The sequence below is a fragment of the Chaetura pelagica genome, unplaced genomic scaffold (genome assembly GCF_000747805.2).
Source record: "Chaetura pelagica isolate M959 unplaced genomic scaffold, ChaPel_1.0 scaffold84, whole genome shotgun sequence".
Taxonomy (NCBI): Eukaryota; Metazoa; Chordata; class Aves; order Apodiformes; family Apodidae; genus Chaetura; species Chaetura pelagica.
The window spans coordinates 69,216-91,217 of record NW_009953224.1 but is presented as its reverse complement, the minus strand read 5'-3'; the positions used below and the strand labels follow the sequence as shown (position 1 = coordinate 91,217).

Here is a 22,002-nt window from a genome sequence, read left to right as displayed (position 1 = left end):
ATATTAGGTAGACTTCTGGCCAAAGACAGAGCCAGCTGTGATGAGCTCAACATGCTGCTGGAGGACAGAAGCAGGGGAGGCCACTCTAGGTGTCCACACTAACTACACCAGCAAAACGAAACATTTGTAATCAGGTTCCCCTCAACAACCTCTCGGTTGAAGCCTTCAAAGTCCCAGGCTTTGCCCTTATGTATTGTTTTTCTGCCAGTTAGCCAGACAGCCAGAAGAAATAAAGTGAAACCTGATTTAAAGGTAGGTCAACATGGGAACATCTGATAACACAACCATGAAGGCAAAGGAACACCAGGCCTGGCAGATGCTAACCCAAGCCCACCTCCTGTAGGCACCAGGAGAAATACAAATGGACTAGCTTGGCAGTGGGAGGTCACCTGTATGACCTTTGGGAATGCCATTGAGCCTTGCAAGAGACATTAGCAGGTTAAGTGCTTTGGCACTGAGAATTTCAGGAGTTTGTTTCCTTCAGTGACACTAAGGAAAATGGTCAGACTGGTTGGAAGACTAGGAATGCTGCTAATGAAGGCATAGTTTTAGTCAGTATATTAATAAGGCTTTATCTCTTATCCAATTTCAATTGAAGAAAACTCTTCTAGTTATAGAGATAATTGGATTATTGGTATCGGGCCTAGCACTAAGAAATACAAATTTTTATGAAGGTGGTCACAAAATATGTACTGTGCCTATTAATCTTCTCAGACATTTTACAGACTACCTGTACTTTGCTATGCAGTTAAAAATTCTGCACGTGCCTTTCAAATCTAGGTGCATAAGCTTACAGTTGCGAATTTTACTTTTTAACTATGAGGGTAGCTTTTATTTTTTTACTCCTTTCTGAATATTTTGAAGGAAACCAGATACTTCATAGATAGATAATAAGAAACTAAGCCATTCACATCTAACACTCTCACCTTCCCACAGTGTTTACCGCATAAGCAGCTCAGTGACATCAGTTGGCCTACTTTCTGCAGTAGACTCTACCCACCATGAAGTCTGTCTTAAATCATGAAGAACAACCTAGAAAACAACAATAGTTGAAACTCGTGGTTAATATAATTTACCACAACTTTAGCATTTAATGATTTTTTAATAAATCTTTAAGCTCCATCCTTAATTAATACATTTTTCAGTCCTTCTAAAGGAAACAGGTTTCGAACAAGCTTTTTATTATTTTGCCTAAATTTATTATTGCATTCTATATAAAGTTTTTATTATAGTTTTTCTTATGAGCCTTTTGTATTAGTGTGATTTGAAGCAGAGACCTCAGGCCACAGTTGGAGAGAAATATTTTTGTTTGCTTTACTGATTCAAACTAGTACCTGACCATTTTGCCCTAATGCTTAGTTGCGTGCCCAGACTGTGTCCCCAGAAATACTACAGGGGAAAAACAAGGTGATTTCTAAGCCAAAGCAGTTGTCCCGTCTGGTTCCAGCCACACACACAACATCTGAACAAGCCAAACCAAAGAGGTGGTGTTGAGGTTAGAGTAGCTTTAACCACCACAGTAGATGTTTTTAAGCTATTGCCTTAGTTACAAGCTGCAGCTCAATACATACATTTTTAGACAAACAAACAAAAAAAACCATGAGCTTTTCTGGAACTAACAATTGTATCCATTTAAATGTGTTCATCCAGAACTACTGTCCAGTCCAGTTCAGTACATGGCCAAGGAGTCAAGGTGCTTCCAATGGGATGAGGAAAGGAACAGGGTGGAAGCAATAAAAAGGAAGATGAGGTGGTGGGAGTTGGGCTTCTCCTTTGTTTGGCATTACAGGTTCATGCTGCAAAAAGATTCACTGAGCTTGTGGCCTGGCAGGAATTTTATTATACAGTTAAGCTAGCAAGTGCTGAAAGGAGCCTATCTCCTGGTCTCTCCTGACAGCACATTTCTTCTTCCTCTCTTACATCATGAAACCACAACTCAGGCCAGAGATTTCTCCACTCCCTCTTCCTCTTCCTCTCCTTCCTCTCCCCCGTCCCTTGCCACTGCACATGAGTTTGATGCCCTTTTGAGCACCAGTCCCAGATCTAAAGAAGCAACTGGAAGACCAGCACCTCTTCTCTACATAAACTAAAATGTCTGGGCAGCTGAGATGCCTTTGATTGCTGCCTTTCTCTTGTCTGTCATTTGCTCTAAGTAGTGATTATCAGACCTTTTTAGGCTAGGTTTTAATCCAGTAGGCTGAGAACTCAAAGCAGACAATTTGCACCACATTAGCTGTTTTTATCACTCCTAAACTCAAGGTGTGGCTTTTGGGTATAGAGGAAGAATAGAAATTCTTGCTTTGCTATTGCTTGAGCTTTACCTCTGATAAGCAGAAGCAACTATTATCTGCCTTTCCCTAAAACTGTCGATCTATAATCAAACTCAGCCTTACCTGTTCTAAAACATTAGCTCCCACTCTGAAGGCTAGCTGAGGATCAGCACTGATTAGCAGAGGAATATGCAAAAATGTCTCGGTGCCTCTTTGCACTCATCTGTCCTTCCTGCTTATGTAGTTTGGAGCTCTCTGAGGGTTGCTTTAATTTATGCTCACTGCCTGTAGCCCCAAGGATTAACCTGGAAACCACGATCAGTGACAATGGGGGAATAATTGCTGCAAAGCTAAAATCTCATTCCTGTCCTCTTTGGCCACTCTCAGCAGCAGAAATAAAGGATGACTGACACAAGTTAAGGGAAAGAAAAGGAAAAGAAAAGGAAAAGGAAAAGAGAAAAGAAAAGAAAAGAAAAGAAAAGAAAAGAAAAGAAAAGAAAAGAAAAGAAAAGAAAAGAAAAGAAAAGAAAAGAAAAGAAAAGAAAAGAAAAGAAAAGAAAAGAAAAGAAAAGAAAAGAAAAGAAAAGAAAAGAAAAGAAAAGAAAAGAAAAGAAAAGAAAAGAAAAGAAAAGAAAAGAAAAGAAAAGAAAAGAAAAGAAAAGAAAAGAAAAGAAAAGAAAAGAAAAGAAAAGAAAAGAAAAGAAAAGAAAAGAAAAGAAAAGAAAAGAAAAGAAAAGAAAAGAAAAGAAAAGAAAAGAAAAGAAAAGAAAAGAAAAGAAAAGAAAAGAAAAGAAAAGAAAAGAAAAGAAAAGAAAAGAAAAGAAAAGAAAAGAAAAGAAAAGAAAAGAAAAGAAAAGAAAAGAAAAGAAAAGAAAAGAAAAGAAAAGAAAAGAAAAGAAAAGAAAAGAAAAGAAAAGAAAAGAAAACCACAAAAAAACCTCCACACCAATCCATCAAACAAAAAAACACCACCAAAAAAACAATAAACCAACCAATCAAAACCAAAAACAACAAAAAAAGAAACAGCCCCACCACAGCACAACTTTATTATTTAATTTGCCACAGTATAGTGATCTGCATTTTGCAGTGCAGCTCCACAGACAGATGTTTTGGCACACTTGGCCTTGTTGCCAAAGAAAAGTGTTGTAGAACTGTGCACTTAGCCCTTGGTCCCATAATCATTAATGGTGGGCCAAATTACAGATTAACTTGAAATACAGACTGGGTCAGATGAAGGCACACAACTGCATTTCTAGCAAATTAGGTGCACAGCAGTGTACTCTCTTAGCCAGCTTTTTTGCCAGCTTTATGCAAGCTTTGCTTCACGTGGCCATTGAATTATTTTGTTTGGTACAAGAAATCCAAAAGCTGGACTTTTTACATCATAAATCCATGGTCTCTTCCTCCTTTCCATCAAATATGTACATGTCCATACAGAAATATATAGTTAGGATTCACTATGCTCAGTACATCGGGTCATATCTTAAACTGTAGGAATCTTTTGGAAGGCCCACCAGCTCCAAGGCAATTTATGTGAAGGAAGTTATAGAACGATTATGGTAGGAGAAAATAATTTAGGGACATGTCCTGCCTCTTGTATGCCAAAAACTTTTTTTTTTTTTTTCTAATGTTTATGAATTTTGCTTAAATGATCTTAAATTTTATTAGATTTAGTTTATGGCTTTAAAATGAATCAAAGGCTTAGCTTCTACTGAGAAGGACAGTTGTTTACTAACAGTTTATTGATAATTGCACTAATTAACTTCAGAAGTGTTGTCATTTTGGACTAGATCTCATTTTGCCTCTGATTTCTTTCAAGGTTTATATTGATGGGCAGTTTAATAAGACCATTGCCTTGCAGATTGTCACAGAGTGGTATGTTACTGCCCTTGAGGCTGAAGTCCAGTGCATCAGGATTCCCTATGATCTTCTATATTGGTTAAGGCTGGCAAATTAAAAAGGGAACCAAGAGAATAAAAGTAGATTAAATCTGTCTCAAAGCAGCAAATTGTCCATCAGCTTTGCTCTAAAGCATAAACACCATAAATGCAAGATTGCTTCACTGATCTCTGAGCTTCCACCTACTGTCCCATTCTAACTAATGTTCATGTCCTGCCCCTTCCGTGATGCACTAAACTTGAGCAGTTTCTTCCTTTAGGTGAGATATGAATGCAAAACAGCAAAGCCTTTGAGAGAGACCCAAACCCCTCCAGTGCTGACCAGTGACCCACCCTGTAGGAAGCTATTTGCAAAGACATCTATAGGTTAGAACAGAAATTATCAGCCCAGCCCAGTACGTTTCAAGTATATACTGGACAGTATGGAGGATATTGCTGCTTCCACATCTGAGTGTATTTTTGCTCTTAATAGAGGCATGTGTGCTAAATCCTAAACAAGTAGTCTACATGAAGAATATCTGGAAAAAATTACTGTAAAAGTTATAAATTCCATGCAAATGCAGCAATTACAGTAACCATGCTTTATAAACTATCTCATCATTTTTAATCTAATACAGCTAGGGTTTTAAATCAGGGTTTTAATCAGTATTTTTTTAAACCTTAGCGTTACCATTTGAGATGCCTGGTTTAAGAATTAAGCATCTCATGTTGGGTGTCCTGAACTAGAGGAAACATTTGAAATTTCTAGTTCTGAAAGATGTTCAATGGACCATCCTGGAAACTGTCTGTCACAGGGCAGGTAAACTGCAGCCTGTGGCAAAGTGGCAGATTCGTGCTCTGCCTTATCAACCTACATAAGTTCTATTTTCAAGGGTTCACTTCACAGAAAAAAAAAAAAAAAAAAAAGGAAGGAAGGGTGGCCAGTTTGCACATTAATTTGGCTTCTTATTTGTGATTACTCACAAATACACTACCTGCATAATATCCAGCATTTTTAGTTCAATCTGAAGTTTATGCATAGAAGTGTGGATGTCTGTTAGTGTAATTTCTGCAAAGTCAAAACTCTGAAAGAAGAATTAAAATTGGTTCATGTAGCTTATTCATTGCTAATGTGTCTTATACATAGAATATAAATGATGATTGATTCAGAAAGCAAGATGGAAGCAGCTGGGAGACAAAAAGCCCCTGCAGAGGTCTAAGTACAGTAATTAGAAAACAAACACCGTCTCCTCTAAAATGTTTTAGTGGAAGTTTGAGATCTATCCGAGCAAGCAGATGGTAACAGCTGGTGTTCCAGGGATCGGTCACCAGTAGATGTCACTGGAGGGATCTCTATGTGCTTGCAGAGCCAGCTGTGACTGCTCAGTCCCTGGCTAGTCCTTTGATACAAAAAAAAAAAAAAAAAAAAAAAAAAAAAAAAAAAAAAAAAAGGCCTAATTTTCCTGCGCCTTTTATTTTCTTCCTTAAAATAGTTTCTACACAAATTGGCGAAAAAGTTATGCTCCTCGTTGTATACCCACCATCCAGCTGTAGGGAGTACGTGTTTATTTGGATCTGGTTGAGTTTAAGTTCTGCCCTAATCTGAGAACAAGCCGGACCTATGAACTCTGTGAAACTTCATCGTGTAAACAGTCCTACCCTTCCCAGTCTGCCAACTGTTTGGTAAGCTGGTATCCTGGTTACATTTCAGCTCTCACTCCTAAAAAGGATCAGCTCTTGCAAAGTTTGTCTTTACATCAGGAGCATAACAAAGGCCCTTGTGAACCCAAAGTAGCACACTTCAGTCTCTGGTTTACCCAGTTCCTGATAAGAACCTCTGTGACAACAACAAGAATCTCTTACTCCTTTGCACAAAGCATGTATATATAAGAGATTTAATAATATATGTAGTGTTATACCATATTAGACCAGTATCTGATATTTTTACAGTGACTAGAGGAAGATTCTTTAAGAAACCCCATACTTAATAATTTAAGTATAGCTACCAGTAAGACAAATATTTTGCTAACCCAAAAAGTCAGAATCCACCTTAAAATCTGCACCCGGGATGACGATATTTGTATAATATGATTTTAAACATTTTCAAGATTATGGTTTTTTTCCCTTTTTGAAATGTTTGCACTCTTCAGCCTTAATTATTGTTTTGAGTGAATTCCAGTGTTAATGATGCTACATAAGAAGTATTGTTTTGTTTCTCCAGTCAAAGTATTGTATTTACTTCAAGGTTACTACCTTGTCCTTCCATCCCCAAACGGGAAATACAGGAATATGATTTATCTTCTCTGTTGCACTCATGTTTCCTTTCTAAAAAAAAAAGTTTTAGAGAAAAAAAAAAAAAAAAAAAAAAAAAAAGAACCAACAAAAAAAAACCCCACAAATAACTTGCTTAGGCAATTGCTGTTTTTCCCAGAACTTTCAAGCAGCTTTCAGTTATTAGGACCATGATTCAATGAAAATGTTAAATATGCATATAAATTTAAATCAGTAAGTAGGGCTTAATCATCTTGAGCACACTTACAAAAAAGTATTTTAATTATATGGGGCCTAATCTTCATGTCCTTATTATTGTATCTCTGGGTGTTGATGGATTTTTACTCCTGTTATACTCTGATGGTAATTGTTGGTCTCTGAAGAGCTTGGGTCATACAGACCCAAGAACAGGACTCATCTAGTAGGTGTCAGTGAGTTCACTCTGCAACCGAAACACCAAAACCAGGTGTAAAAATTATTATGGTAAATACATCCCTCCTTTTCACCTGGATGCAGTAGGGCTGGGTTCAGGCAGCACTGCACCCATGTTTGGCCTCTATCAGGACTTCTTCCAGACCTGTGCAGGGAATCCTGCCTAGTCCTGCAGGTTCTTCTGCTAAGGTTCCCTCAACCAAGCTCTGTATTTGAGACTGTAGCTTGGCTTTCCACAGCAAAGGAGCATTCCCCTGCTGCCCCTTTTTCCATACTTCTTTTCTACTTGGGGTGTGGTGGAACAGGTTGCCCAGAGAGGTGGTGGAGGCCCCATCCATGGAGACATTCAAAGTCAGGCTTGACAAGGCTCTGAGCAACCTGATCTAGTTAAAAAGGTCCCTGTATACTGCAGAGGGGTTGGACTAGATGGCCTTAAAGGTCCCTTCCAACCCCATACATTCTATGATCCTATGAAAAGAAGGATGCTATGGAAAAACTGTATAAGTGGAACAATAGGGGGCATAGAAAATGAGGAGGAAACTCCAAAAATCTAAATGACCCTTGTCTTGTGTTTTGCCAAGCAAGCCAAAGCCTGGAATGTCAGCTAAGGCAGAAATAAGAAATGCACTCTACAACTAATAGAATCTCCTGAAAATGTGGAGGTTTTTTGTCTGAAAATGCAAATCAGTGTCCCTGTTTGAGGCTTTTTGAGCCAAATGCCATTCCTTTGCAATTCCCTTGAGCTGTGTGTAGTTACAGATCTACTTCTGGCCAAAATTAATAACTTCCCTAGTTATTTTGTAAGTGACATTGCTGTAAGATCATGCTTGAAATTAGTCTGTCTTGAAATCACCATGCCTAATTTCTCTGATGTGTGGTTTCCAGCAAATTTAAAGTCCAGACTCCCTAAACCCGAGCAAGACCTGTGTGTTTTTTTAGGATTTGCTCTACAACTCAAAGAGAGGAGCTAAAAATGCAGTGAAGTTTAGAGTTACAACTGATACTCTGTGAGGAATTGGTCTAATTGGTGGAAGATTCTGTATCTTCACACTAATCAACTCAAATCTCTCCTGCAAAGAAGCCCCAAACCCCTGGAAAACAATAAGAAAGCAACAAGCTAGCAGAACTCCCATGCTGAAAGGACAGAGAAGGTGTCTTGCTGAAGTCTCTTCCAGACGTGTTTTGGAAGTTTCCATGGGCCAAAGTCTAGTATTCTCTCACAGTAGAAGAAAAACACAATACACCAGCTTGTGCCAAATGTGGGTTTAAAGAAATATTTAGTCAGCGTTTTTTCTCATGTTGAAATTACAATCCTATTAAAACAGCTGGAATTATAGTTTAACAGGGAAATGATAGCATTAAAAATAAATTCTTAATGAAGAAGTCCTTGGAAATACCAGACTGTAGCAGCCAGACCATGAACCCAGCCTAGGCTGGACCTTGGTTTATGCTTTTGTGATTTCAAGGCAACCTCTGAATATCTATTGTACCTTTTACCAAGACAAATAGACTGACAGTGGAATTATGAAAAAGCCTGTTTGGATGGTAGGAAGCTACGTCAGATAGTGTTACAATCTGTGGATTTGGGATTGTACACCACTAAGAGAGAACTTGCCACATGGTTGTGGGGCAGGGAAGCATTTCAGTAACCAGGATAAAGCAGAGCAGGACACGATGCCACCATTTCTGTGTTGGGATTTCATTCTCATGGATTATTTTTGATTGTTTGTTTGCTTTGCTGTTCCAGGTGCCGGTCTCAGCGTCAGCGACAATGAATCTTGTCATGGCAGCCAGGATGGTGGCAGCATGGCTAACTCCCAGATCGTAGAGCTTAGAAGAATACCCATAGCAGACACTCACCTCTAACTCCATGGCTTGCTTGAATTTTGTTGGGTCTTTTTGTTTTGTTTTGTTTTGTTTTTTTAATTCAAGCCTCAGTATTTTTATATTTGTACTTCGTTTTGCACTAAAACACTCTATGAAACTGTGTAGTAGAATGCTGTGGGCTTTACTGAATGTTTAACAAGGAATGTTTGCTTGAGGTTTTGTATATCAGAAAATAAACTGTAAATTTTTTACAGTGGCTGAGCATCAATACATACCTTGGCAATTGGCCTAGATCTGTATCTTGTAGCTAGATGACATACTTAATGAACTGTAGCTTTTTTAATTAACCTGTATGTGTAACAATGATTAATAAAAACCATAGAGTATGTTTGATACAAACAAGTCTGTTATTTCTACTTGCTGCCTATGGGGCTGGAAGGTGATGCAGACACCCTATCAGACACAAAAGCTTTTTAATTACACAGTTGCCATAAGTTTCCTAAGCTGTACTCTTCTCAGGTGTTTTTCAGTACCCAAATCTTTACCATTTCAAATAAAGACACAGTGTTGAACCAAGAGCTTGAAGTTTAAATTGTGACGTGATAAAAATATGCCATGATCTGAAACAAGGAGAGGGAAGAAATGAAGAAGAGGGAAACCACTGGCAGCTGCATGCTGTTGACTGCATTACCTTGCTGGTTTCATAATGTTAAACTCTCTCAATCTTCTCACAGTCAGAAATAAGGGGGAAATTCCAAAGAGCCAAATTTTCTGTTAATCTCTGTGGGTGCTATACAGATATCCCTGTTCTGACTGGAGGGTTTGAATGTTACATTATAAACAGGATTACTTCAGTGATCGGGAGTCATAAATGAGCAAGAAAAGTTTCTCCATTTAGAAAAAAAAATATTTGAAAGGATGCATTTCAGAACTGAGAGAGTGTGGCAGGCTGATCTTGCAGGAATCATTAAGTCTGCTTCTGCAAAGATACTCTGGAAGAAAAACACATGCAAGCAGGAGACCAAGGGAATTTTCCTCTGAACACTTCCGAGCATAGGATAGAAATGGAATAAATGAGAATGCAAGTTTTTCATACCTTCTTCAGGAACTTGCCTAAAGGCTTAGTGCTGGACAAGCTCTGAGCAACAGTCTCTCTCTTTAAAAGAAAACCTTTCTTCTGGAAATCTTTCTGTGATTTTTACTATAATGATACACAAATTTTACTGTATCTAACTACTTAGTGAGCTAAAAAAACCCTCAACCAAACAAACTCCACTTCTGTTACAGATGGTAGAGCTGCATTTATTACAATCATCACTCATACCTGAAGCAGGCATAATCTTTAAGGTTTAATGCAAAAGCCTTCACAGACACAAGAAAATATTTCTGGTCAGAAAAGGCCTTAAACAAGTGCTTTTTGAGTTTACATTTGAACTGGGGGAAATGAGAGCATAGCTATGTTTAATTAGTTTAGTTCATGTTCTGCTGCATCAAGTCTTAAATTTCTGACTCCCATGAATTTTGTTGACTCTGTTTATGCTGATCATGCTATGGAACAAACAGGGACAAGTCTTTGTGGCCAACAGTGAAATATACTAGGGAAGGTGGAAATGAGCCTTGATCGCTGTGGGCAACACACAGAATCACAGAGCAATCAGGGAGACCATGCTTCTGTGCAGAAGGGGAAACCTTTTGCATCTGAAGCATGGTGGACAACTTTATGCAAGAGTGAACCACTGACATATTTTGTAATTCACTTTTCTGCCCCTATCTGCTGAAAAGGGACCTTCTGGGTGCTTGAAAGAACTGCAAGTATGAGAAAAGTAAGTGCTCCTGTCTAGAGTTAGAATTAGTTTTGGACACTTTGCAATATAGTAGTTTCATTTTCTACACAGGAGACCTTACTCTTCAAGAGTTGTTTGTTTGCTTTTAAATTTTATTTCATTCCATTCTTCCTCAATCAACTGAGATGAGCATTGTTCATTGCTGATACTTCCCATCTACCCACTGCAGCCCTAACGTGAAGCCTGGCTCTGCAGAATGATTGCAACACTTGCTCCATTGCAAGAGAGTCAGGACTGGAACAGATGTTTCATTACTTGCAGTACATGCTACTACATGCTGTGAGAAAGCTTATAAAAGAAGGATGTTTGTTTGATTTTGACTCACCACCATAAATGTTAATCCTTTGTGTCACTTCAACTTGTTGCACAACTGGCCTGGTTAGGGATTTACTATGAATGCATCAGCATTTTCAGGGAAGATCAGTAGGATGAAGTCCTCTGTCAGCATTTTTGGAGTTTTAAGTCTCCAGGAGGTGCTCACATGGTTTAAGATCATGAGATGGATTTTTTTATTGTTCTAGAATTATATTTTTTTTAAAGAAAATATTATGTCTGTAGGAAAATAATTGTTTTAAAAGCATGGGTCTCTCAACTTCTTTCTTGCTGTTCCTTGAGCACGCAAAGACTGAGAGAGGAGCAAGGCAGCTGTGTGCCCTGACTCAATGTGCCTGACAGCCACACCTGGGCAGAAGAACTTTCCCAGTTGGCTTGACTTAATGCCCTGATCTCAGGTGCTATTTAAAATGTGATAAAGTATAAACATCTTTTTGTTTCTATGAGATGAATGAATTCACAGCTAGATAGCTTTCAAATCAAATGTTACTATGGGGCCTGCCATGCTAATTTGACTGGCTCCATCAACTCTATGCTTTGTTCCTGCATAGTGAAGTACCGCAGGACACTCTCTGCCTTTGCTGTCTAAAAAAAAGCCATCATTTCCACACAAGAGGCCATTTTCTGTGTTTTGAAGGGTAGAAGGAGCTGTGGTTAATATGGATGTACCATTTCATAGTTCAGTGTGTGAAGGAGACAACTTTTCCACAAAAGCCTCACCTAAATCTACTTGACTATGTAAGTAGATCAGATGAATTAATGGATATGTTTGAGGAATTTTTCACAATTCAAACACTAACATAAGTAAATTCACTTTTTTTGAAAGATGGGTGAATACATTTCAACAGACATGTTTCTGTTCAACAGAAGCCAGTGTGGAAATTTCACTTTCCATGGTACATATCCAAAATAAGTAAATTTGTGTCAAGGCCTTGAACAGAAATATTCAATTGTTTGTTAGTTTGTTTGCTTTTTGTTTGTTTGTTTCTTTAGAATCTAATTGACAGCCCGAATATCATAGATTAATAGAATCATGGAATGGTTTGGGGTTGGAAAGGACCTTAAAGATCATCCAGTTCCAACCCCCCTGCATGGGCAGGGACACCTCCCACCAGCCCAGGCTGCTCCAAGGCCCATCCAACCTGCCCTTCAACACTGCCAGGGATGGGGCAGCCACAGCTTCCCTGGGAAACTTGTTCCAGGATCTGGGCTGCCAGTGCATGGTGCTGGCTGATGTTGAGCTTCTCATCAACCAACAGCCCCAAGTCCTTTTCCTCAGGGCTGTTTGCTGTTTTTGATCCATTCTCCATCCAGCCTATCACTGTGCTTTGGATTGCCCCAACCCAGGTGCAGGATCTTGCACTTGGCCTCTGTCTGTGCCATGCTAATGCTTAGTACTCCAATAACCTACATCTAAAGTCATCATCCTGCTGAGAACTGCATAGTGAAAGCTGTGATCTGCAAAGGATTAAACTGTGTTGAGAGCTTTACAACAGCAAAGTGCCTTATGCGCTCAACATGAAATTATGTTAAATTGAGAGATCACGCAGAGAGGTTTGGCTAGAAAATTGCTTAAGTTCAGGCATATCCTGCTTTCAGATACATTTCCCTATAGCTCAGCCTATACCCTGGACCTCGAGTTACTGTTGCAGATTCTGCTTCACCAGCACTGGTATAAACCAGAAAGCAATGAGAATGTGTGCCCAGTTTGCTGGCAGCAGAATTTTCACCTGTGTTACTTTTGGATCTAAAGTAGCACATGCAAGTTTGGGCTTATCTGCTCAATGCAATGCTATTCTGTTAGCTTTTAGAAACAAAAAATTATTTCCATTTTTTCATGTAATGGTTCACAATAATCTTCTATGCAATAAATACATAGAAATACTTACAATGTAATAGTCAAGCATTAATGAACAAAATACCTGGTATTAATGATGTATTGAAACTGAGAATACAGATATGTAATCAGGCCAACATAGTAGCCTAAAACCCTAAGAATGGCTGTATTTGGCTGTTGGGTTTTAACTCAATCGAATTTACATTCATGGTAGAGAGACCATTTTCACAAAAAAAAAAAAAAAAAAGCAAGATTTGAAGAAAATTGCAAATACCTTTTTGGGTTGTTACTGCATTTCAGTATTTGTTTGCTTTCTCTGATGTGGCATTTCTCTGGTCCTGCCATCCTGCTCAGCATTCCCAGGAAGGTGAATGCTTGACTATTCCTACAGGAGGTGGTTTTACTTACAGTATTATTTTGCCAATAGCTTGTACTACTGCCAGAAGGACTTTCCTGGATATCCAGGAAAGAGATGTATTCTGGGAACTGTGAGCAGAAAGCTTGAGAGCATAGAATTAATAACCCCGATGCCACTCCCTGCCCAAAATGTACAGCTAGGAGATTACCTGAAGAACATCACATGACAATGGCAGGTGTGAAAAGTTCAGGGAAAGGGTTTTACTGAATCTGTCAGGATTTTCCTCAGCTCATCAGGTCAGCTTTGAGGATGGTGTGGTCACTCCTATGCTGTAGTACTTCTGATCTGAGTGTACAGTGATTTTAACCATAGGTGCTCTAACTTCCCAAATCTGTCCTATTCAGTATGGCTCTACTCTTCACGTGGAGCATCTGGCCTGTCTTTTGAAGGTTCAAAGCATGTGTGAAACGTAAGAACGTGTCACTGTGTACACATATACAGGAAGAAGTATGGGATAGAAGAATTTAATATCATAAAAGTAAATTCAGTTTCAATCTGGCAAATAAAAAACTGCAGTCCAGGTTATGAAACAGGTTTCCTTGGAAACTTCTTGGCTCCTGCTTTGCAATTCCTGAACCGAAGTAAAGCGTGTGATTTCCCAGTTTTCTAACTGGAAAGAGGCACACATCCAGGCACAGCTGCCAAGAGAGGTGCAAGAAAAGGGGATGCCTGAAATCTCCTTTTGCTCTCAGCGTCTCTCAGGGTTGCACCACCTGCAGCCCCTCTATGCAAGCCCCACATTGATGCCACTGCCTTGTGTCTGTCTGTCTCCTCCCCACAGTGGGAAAGCAGAGAAACAAATAAAAAGGTTTTTCCCACTTGGAGAGGACAGGTCAGATTTCTGCTCCACTTGAATACAGGACCACATTTCTTTTTGCTTTGGAAGAACAATGTGTCCTGTCTCTTGCTGAAGGAATGACCCCTGATGTCCTGCTCATCCAGCACTTCAGTCACTGCTATGGCCCAAAATTCATTTGCAAAAAGACTCTTTATTCATTTCACCCGTCTAATACCATTTGCGTCAACAGCAAGTAGGCTTGTGCTTCCTCTTCCTCAACCAGGCATTTTGTAAGGACATAACACAAAGTACAAATCTCCTGGTTTTCTGTCTTATAAGAAGGAATTTGTTTCCTTCTAAATTCCTTCCTGTTCAGCAATTACCGCATTTTATACCTTCTGCTGGATACGGTCCTAAGGAGTCACATCCTACTCCAGCAGAAAACACTTCAGACCATCCTCAGAGTTGAACATAGGCCTACCTTGACTATTTGGATGGCAAAAATCAGTGGTTAATGTGTCTTCATCCATGTGAATCCTGTACCCCAATATTGTATGTTATATATTTAATTAAGCTGGAATAACCGTTTTAACTGGAACTTTCTGCAGGTTTTGGGATATACATGTTCCTTTATGATATCTCTTGATTTTTCAGACCCAGCATTGAGCAAAAGGAGTGGAAATCTGCTGTCTGATCATTAGAGTAGGCTCAAGGTTTAAGAGGTGAGTTTGAATTTCGAGGAGCCTGCAGAGAGCCTGAAACCCCGCCCTTGTTTTTCAGCAAACCCTGCCCTTGTTTGTTCTGATTAGCTCCTACTAATATATAAAAGGTGAGGTCTCTGTAGATCCTGGCATCCCTTCTGTGTGCTTTAGGCAGTTCCTTGGAAGGGTGAAAGAAAGTACTTCTGGCATGCAAAAAAAACCAAAACAAAACAGCAGTAGAGCACAAGCAAAGGGGAAAAACTGCTGAGCTTCCTTGCCTTCATTTTTTCATGGTTGCCCTCACCCAGTTGCTTCCCACTGTTCCATATGCCTGATGCTCTGCCTTCAGATGAGTGCTGCACAAACACTGTGACTCTCCTCCAGGGACCATGTGCCTACAGCTTTTAGGTTCTGCCATCTTGAGAGTCAGATATAGAATAAGAATTATGTTTCTTATGCATAGCTATGGCACTTTTGGGGATTAAGACTGTACCAATTCCCTGTAAGGATCAACAATGTGCTTCGTGGGCAGTTCACAACTACAGCTCCAAAGCAGGTACTGTGTGTATGTGTGGGTCTGTTTGGTGCCCTTTAAAGCAAGGGCGAGGTCAGCTCTGTGGTCTGTCAGAGGTCTGACCTTGGATTAGAGTTCAGTGACTGGAATGTGAGTGTACTGTTCAAACGTAGCACCTATAAGGGTAGCTTGCAGTCCTTTTAGCCATCAGTGAGCAAATCCAAAGGGCTTTCTACCTTTAGAGGTGGCTGTAAACTTCTCCCACAAAATCAGTCTGAAAAGTATTACCATCCCTTATGAATTTTGGGGGTGAAAAGATGCAATGAAATCCTTTCACTTCTGGGCTCCCCAGAACAAGAGAGAGATGGAGAGAATCCAGTGAAGGGCTGCCAAGATGATTAAGGGTCTGGAGCATCTCTGTGGTTGGACTTGATGATCCCAAAAATCTTTTCCAAACTAAATCATTCCTATTATTCCTATGATCCAGTGCTGGCAGAACACATCTGTTGCACATTTAGAAGACCTCTAATCCTGGTCCTTAGTGGGCTAGGGCTGACCTGGGGCAGCAGTGTGGACCACTGCTGTTTGAGCAGCTGGGAAGGAGCCTGCCCACCTTAAAAACCAGTCTCTATTGTGGAGTGCAGAGCAAGAACAGCAGGGCAAATGCCAGGCAGCTTCTAGCAAGCCTTCTGACTTGCAAATGGAATGGCTCATTACAAACATTGGGAGATTAATATTAAAGATAATCCTCTGAGCATGGAAAAGAATCCTGCGTAGCCTCAGGAGATGGACAGCTAAATCCTCGGAGCCAGTATACACAGTTACACCATCCAACCCTGGGGACACAGACCTTGTTTTTGATAGCAGCATGCTCTAGAGGAGAAAGTAAATGGAAAAACAATATCATCTTGCTTTCCTAACCCAGAAAAGGAGCCTTGAATGTTCATGAAAACAATCTTTTATTGCAAAGGAAACAGAAGTCGAGATTTTTCTGCTCCTCGTCAAACTGCGGGTAACAAGATTTTAAGATGTTGCAGCTTTCTGAAGCTGTGTGAATTAGAAAAGAAAGAGAGTGTGCATTTCTATTGATGTCTTCTCTTGTTATGTTCAAATAATCTTAGAAATGCTGCTAGTTTTTTTGCTGTCTTGTTGGGGTTTTTTGCAGAAGTACTAGCCAACAGTGTTAACATTTAGATCATAAAACACAAAGTCAGTGCCTGTAGACCACAACTTCTCAGAATTCATTAGTTCTGACTAATTTAACTGCTTGTTACTTATTTTAATCTGATATCTCCTCTAGAAGGAAAATTGTTGTGTTGAAACTAATTAAAGCCCTTATTTTTTGTCTTACATAAGTTTTATATTAGTGGTGGCAATACATGTTTTGCTCAAAATTAGGTCCATTATTCCTAGTGTTCCTGAGGGAGAGGGAAATAAAAGCATCCTTAATTCCTTGTACTGGAAAGAAAGCTTCTGTATTATGAAGAGCTCAGTATTTTATGGATTAAACTTAAAGAAATAAGACTTTAAGCAAATAACACTTGTTGGATTTGGGAGGAGAGGTTTGAAAGTGAGGTGTTTGCATGTGTACATTTCTACAGAAAGAATACAGAGGGCAGGAAAGGATGGGGGATGTTTAATCCTATTAAGCATGAAAGAAGAAAAGTGCCTTCCTGGTAGGACCCAGTCAAAACTGAAAACATGGACAACAAATGAGAGACAGTGGGTGTCATTGTCTTAGCCTGATTATGAGCAACTGCATGATTTTGCCTGGGGTGACTGTTTTCATTTGCACTGGCAGGGCACAATTGGCAGTAAGTGCCCTACTGCTTCTCAAGGTCAGATCCTGATCCTGTCACTCTCAGACAGTATTTCTTAACATCAGGTTTCACAGTCTGAAGTTTGTATTTTGTATTCACAGGCGTGAAAGCCTGGTTTTAACTGCAAGGCAGACATAGATGGCAGACAAGACACAGGAACTTCGTGCTGGTGCCTGCCCACCCACTGTCCCACACAGCATCCCCTCATCAATGCCTTAATGCATTGGCAATGCCTTTTGGCTTTCCCCTGCAGAAACCAGAGCGTACCTGAAACTATTGCTCTCATTTCTAGCTAGGACTTTATGGACGTGAAGTTCTCCATCCACTCCTCACATGCTCTAGATGAGCACAGAGCAGAAGTGCCCCACTGGGAGGTATCTGCACACAGCAGAGACAAAATATTTTGCTTCTGTCACCTCCTTTGCCCAGAGTCTTGCTTCCCCCTTCTGCAGCCACAGTGGCAGCCTTGGGCCATCCACAGATGATGACTCAGATCTTCCAGCTCTCCCAGTCCCTGGGGATTTGGGATCATGCCGTAGGGGTGATCTCCTTCCAGAGGACTATTGCTGGCACCCAGATTGCAGGTCTAGGTGGGACAGACATAAAACATTGCAGTGCCTGTGCTTCAGGTGTTTTGAAGATGGAGATCTTGAAAAACTAGTTGCAGCTGACCAAACCCCCGTTTATGTCTTCAGTGTTTGCAGTCTCGTGGATCATGCAAGTCCTAGCTACGTTCTGGAAGAAAAGCAGTTCATTGTCTAGACCTTCAGGACATATGTATGACTAGCATATTAGGAAGTAACTTTGGAAATTAGTCTGGCACAGGGTAAAAGAGAGGGAGAGGACATGGGAACGTCCAGACCTGGGCTCCTGAGATCCAACAGACAAGGAAGACAGAACAGGTGGCTTGCTGGTGTCCTGGGATCTTTCCAGGTCTCAGCTTTAGCCCATACCAAGGCTACCAGAAGCCTTCACTGAATTGCACAATGTGAATGACCTGGGCCCAGGGCAGCCCAACCCACATTCCAGGACCAGCAAAATCTGATCTGGCTTCCTTGTAAGCAAGACCTAGAGAGTGTGAAGCTACCTTACCTTTGTTCAGCCATGTTACATGTTTAATAAAGGTGGTTTAAAGCCTTGTAATCCCAGGCTCATCCTTGGCCATCTCTGAGGCTATAAAAATTGTTCTTCTTAATTCTGAGAGGTTGGAGCCAGATGTTTGTTTCTGGTTTGAAATTTAACTGGTTTCCAGGGACACCACGTGTCTTGGAGACATCCACATTTCTCACTGTGTTTCAGGCTGTCAAATTTGGGGCAGAAAGTCTGTCTGTGACCACAAAGTTTCTGGTTTCACTTTTTTTCTCTTCCTTTGGTTTTCTAGAGGACAGCCTGCTGGAGTTGTCCCCAGTAATGGCACTTTCTTTTCATTGAAGAACTGTTTTTCATAGAATCATGGAATGGTTTGGGTGTGAAGGGACCTTAAAGATCAGGGACACCTCCCACCAGCCCAGGCTACTCCAAGCCCCATCCAACCTGCCCTTCAACATTTCCAGGGATGGGGCAGCCACAGCTTCTCTGGGCAACCTGGGCCAGGGTCTCACCACCCTCACAGCCAAGAATTTCTCCTTCAGATCCCATCTCTATCTCCCCTCTTCCAGCTGGAAACCCTTCACCCTCATTCCATCCTTCCCTGCCTTTGTCCCAAGTGCCTCCCCAGCTTTCCTGGAGCCCCTTCAGGCACTGGAAGGTGCTCTGAGGTCTCCCCAGAGTCTTCTCCAGCCGAAACAACCCCAGCTCTCTCAGTCTGTCTCCAGAGCAGAGCTGCTCCAGCCCTCAGATATTCTCAGTGGCCTCCTCTGGACTCAGTCTATGTCCTTCTTGTGTTGAGGACTCCAGAACTGGACCCAGCACTGCTGGCTTGTCTACCAAGAAGGCACGTAGGCTCTGTGATACAAGCTGGTTGACTGGTGCACAGTGCATGTCAAAGTTGGGCAGCCTGAGTGTTGAAAGGGGCTGTAGTGGTGGATGGTGAGAGAGAGCCTGCTCCTTGCCTGCTATGGAAAGGACACTTGGCTTGATGAATTTAGACTTCAGCTTCTTCCAGAAACACTATTGAAAAGTTAAAAAAAAGTTAATCTTTTGCCTTATTCAGGCAAGAGTTCCAGGGTACCAGTGCAGTCAGTTTGAATTAAAATGGTGAAAATTATTAATAATACAAAACTACTGTTATGTATTATTGTCGCGAGCCGGTACCAGAGGGCTACCGGCTGTCAGGATGTTTTCGCAACTTCCCCCCCCAATGTGGAGAGGTTTGTTAAAAAGCCTGAGCGTCCACCTCTCTCAGAGGAACGGCCGCTGAGGGTTCGTCTCTAAGAGGGTAAATTAAAATATCCTCCCACCACGCTCACAAATTATTACTGAGACCAATGTTTAGTTTGCAATTAATCAATTTATTAAGGGACAATACAAACTAAGGGATTAAGGTTCAGGAGAGGTTAACCAGGTATGTATATTGGAAAAGGAATTCGAAGGCACTAAGTTTTATGAAGGCACACTCCGAAGGAGAGGCGTAAATCAATGAAGTGAAAGGGTAGGAGTTGAGCCTAGTAAGAAAGTTAAAGTGTGTGTGTGTGTGTGTGTGTGTGTATTAACCCTCCTTCCTTGTGTAGCGCAGTTCTCGAAATGTGCTGGCAGGCTCGGCTGGAGATCTGCAGGGGGGCCTGCGTCCCAGTGATCGGGGCGACCCCTTCCTGCTGCTGGCTGGGCTCTGGTCCTGTAGGCTGGGCAGGCTTGTCCGGTCCGGTTCGGTCCAGGCTGGGCAGGCAGGGTCCCTGGGAGCGGGCACAGGCGGTGCCCCCCTCTTTGCTTCTCCTCGCAGCGGATTGGCACTCAGGCAGATTCAGGTGCTGCAGTGGGGTCTTGTCCCGGGCAGGCAGAGAGAGCGAGCAGAGAGCCTGCAGGGAGCAGATCCTACTCTCTTCTTATGGATCAGAGACCATTGTTCCAGAAAGCACCATGGTCTGAATTAGCCAATCATCACCATTGGCCAGGTACATATTCTGTTAGAGGCAGTTTTTAACCTATTGTCTACTTCTCTGCCACTTATTATGACCCTTGTGCTGCTTCTTTGCTATGCACTTATCTGGTAGGGCAAGAGGCCTGCTCATTCTGTCCTTGAGTGAATCAGTGAAAAGGCATCACTCCTGTCTTGCTGACTTGAAAGGCATTTGTTGTTTAGTCTTCTATAGAGGGGGAAAAAAAAAAAAAAAAGGGCTGTTCCCCACAATTATTAATAATACCAAACCAAGTGTAGTGTTGCTTATTGGAAATAAAAATATGAAGGTTTTGCTGTGCATCAAGAAGCTGGAAAGATACACCAAATATACACATATTATTGTGTCTGATTAAATGTCTCTCGATGTAGTGCTCTCTTTCCATATGACCAGTATACTCTGGAATGCCTGACCTTGATTAAAAACAAACACACTTCTCAATGTTAAAGGAAGAGGAAAGGAAATGTTACAGATAACACTCTAAGCTCCTTTTGTATTGTTTTGTTTTGTTTTGTTTTGCTCTTGGTTGTGTCTCCTTTTGTGTTTTTTTCCTTTTGTGCATAACCACATCATTGTTGAAGTAATGACTGAACACTGCTGCACTTCATCCTACACAAATACAGGGTCTTCAACATCATCTAAAGATCTAGGTTACATTTCTGATTATACATTTATCATCATTTTTGACTGGACTTTGTGATTGAATAGGAAAGGAGAGGTTATCATGCACATGCCTTTGACAGAAAGCGAATGCTTTTTTTTTCCCATGGAAAGCAGCCTGAATATTCAATCATGATTTTGCAAAGCAAACAGCCCAAAAGAACTTGGCTTGTGCCTTCCATATGTATCCAATGGGATTTAGTCAGAATTAGCTGCGTATACAGGCACGCCATGTGACACTTGGTTGCAGTTTCCATTTGGCTGCTGATTTTTCACTTGGAACCAGTGTCCAGTGTGCAGGGAAGGTTCATGGTGCTGTGGGGGCTTGATGATGGTGATGCTGAGGAGCAAGACAGCTTGACAGTCCTTTATGCCAACCTGATGCAGGACAGCGAGACTCCGCCAGGATTTCAGTAGAGTAGTGCTTTGCTCTCCTGCTCTTCTCTGCTCAAATGCTTCTCCTTAAGCATTTTTTTGAGACCAGATGCCTGCTGACCAGGGAGATGTTCACACCAACTTCCTGTGAGCCAGGCAAGCCACTACAAGTGACCAACAGCTGTAGAAATGGGATATAGTGGTCTTCCCAGAAACATGGACTCAATTTCTTTCTAGTCTCAGTCATCTCAGAACCACAGATTGGTTTGGGTTGGAAGGGAAATTTCAAGGCCACTTAGTCCAGCTCCCTGGCAGTGAGCATGAACTTCTTCAACCAGATCAGGTTGCTCAGAATGTTTCCAGGGGACATCTACCACCTCTCTGAGCAATCCCCATATTCATTGTAAAAAGTTTTTGAGAAAAATTTGTATAAAGCATAGCATGAAATTTCTGATATTGTGCATGCTAGGAGATGTATGATTAAAGGTTTAAATCCATGTTAGTTTGAAATTGGTACATTAAAGTGATTAGGACTGTTTCCCCCCCTCTTCCCTCCATTTAAAATACTGATAATGCCACATGATGAATTCTTAAATTGGAAGAAAATACCCAACATCTGCTAAGTCCACATTGAAATAAAAGTAATTAAATTTCCTACCTGTTTCAGTTAGTCTTTCCAAGACACCAATCACTCTAGTAATTAAATGATTCCTTGTTTCTCAAACTGTACTAGCCACTGCCAAATAAAATATAAGCATTTAATCATGTTAAATTAGAGCTACAATAATATTAGTCACTCTCTAATCACCTTTTTTAAGCCACTATGAAAGTAAAGACTTGTCAAGAAGACTGTTAACCCTTCCACAGTATGAATCAATACATGATAATTGTACTGTGTACCTTGAACTCTTTTCTACCACAGCGTGGAAAACAAACAGCAGGAGGCCAGAGGCTGGCTCTGTAATTTAAACAATTTTTAAACTATAATTCAA

General features: G+C 40.8%; 1 protein-coding gene across 1 annotated transcript in view; it reads left to right on the top strand.

The window, feature by feature from the left end:
* GPR98 (G protein-coupled receptor 98) overlaps positions 1-8,910 on the top strand; it is a 272,920-nt gene extending 264,010 nt beyond the window's left edge. The window contains 1 exon segment of the mRNA XM_009997834.1: positions 8,598-8,910. Within this exon segment, the coding sequence (XP_009996136.1) occupies positions 8,598-8,716 (119 nt within the window). The 3' untranslated portion in view covers positions 8,717-8,910.
* Positions 8,911-22,002: the final 13,092 nt, after the last annotated feature.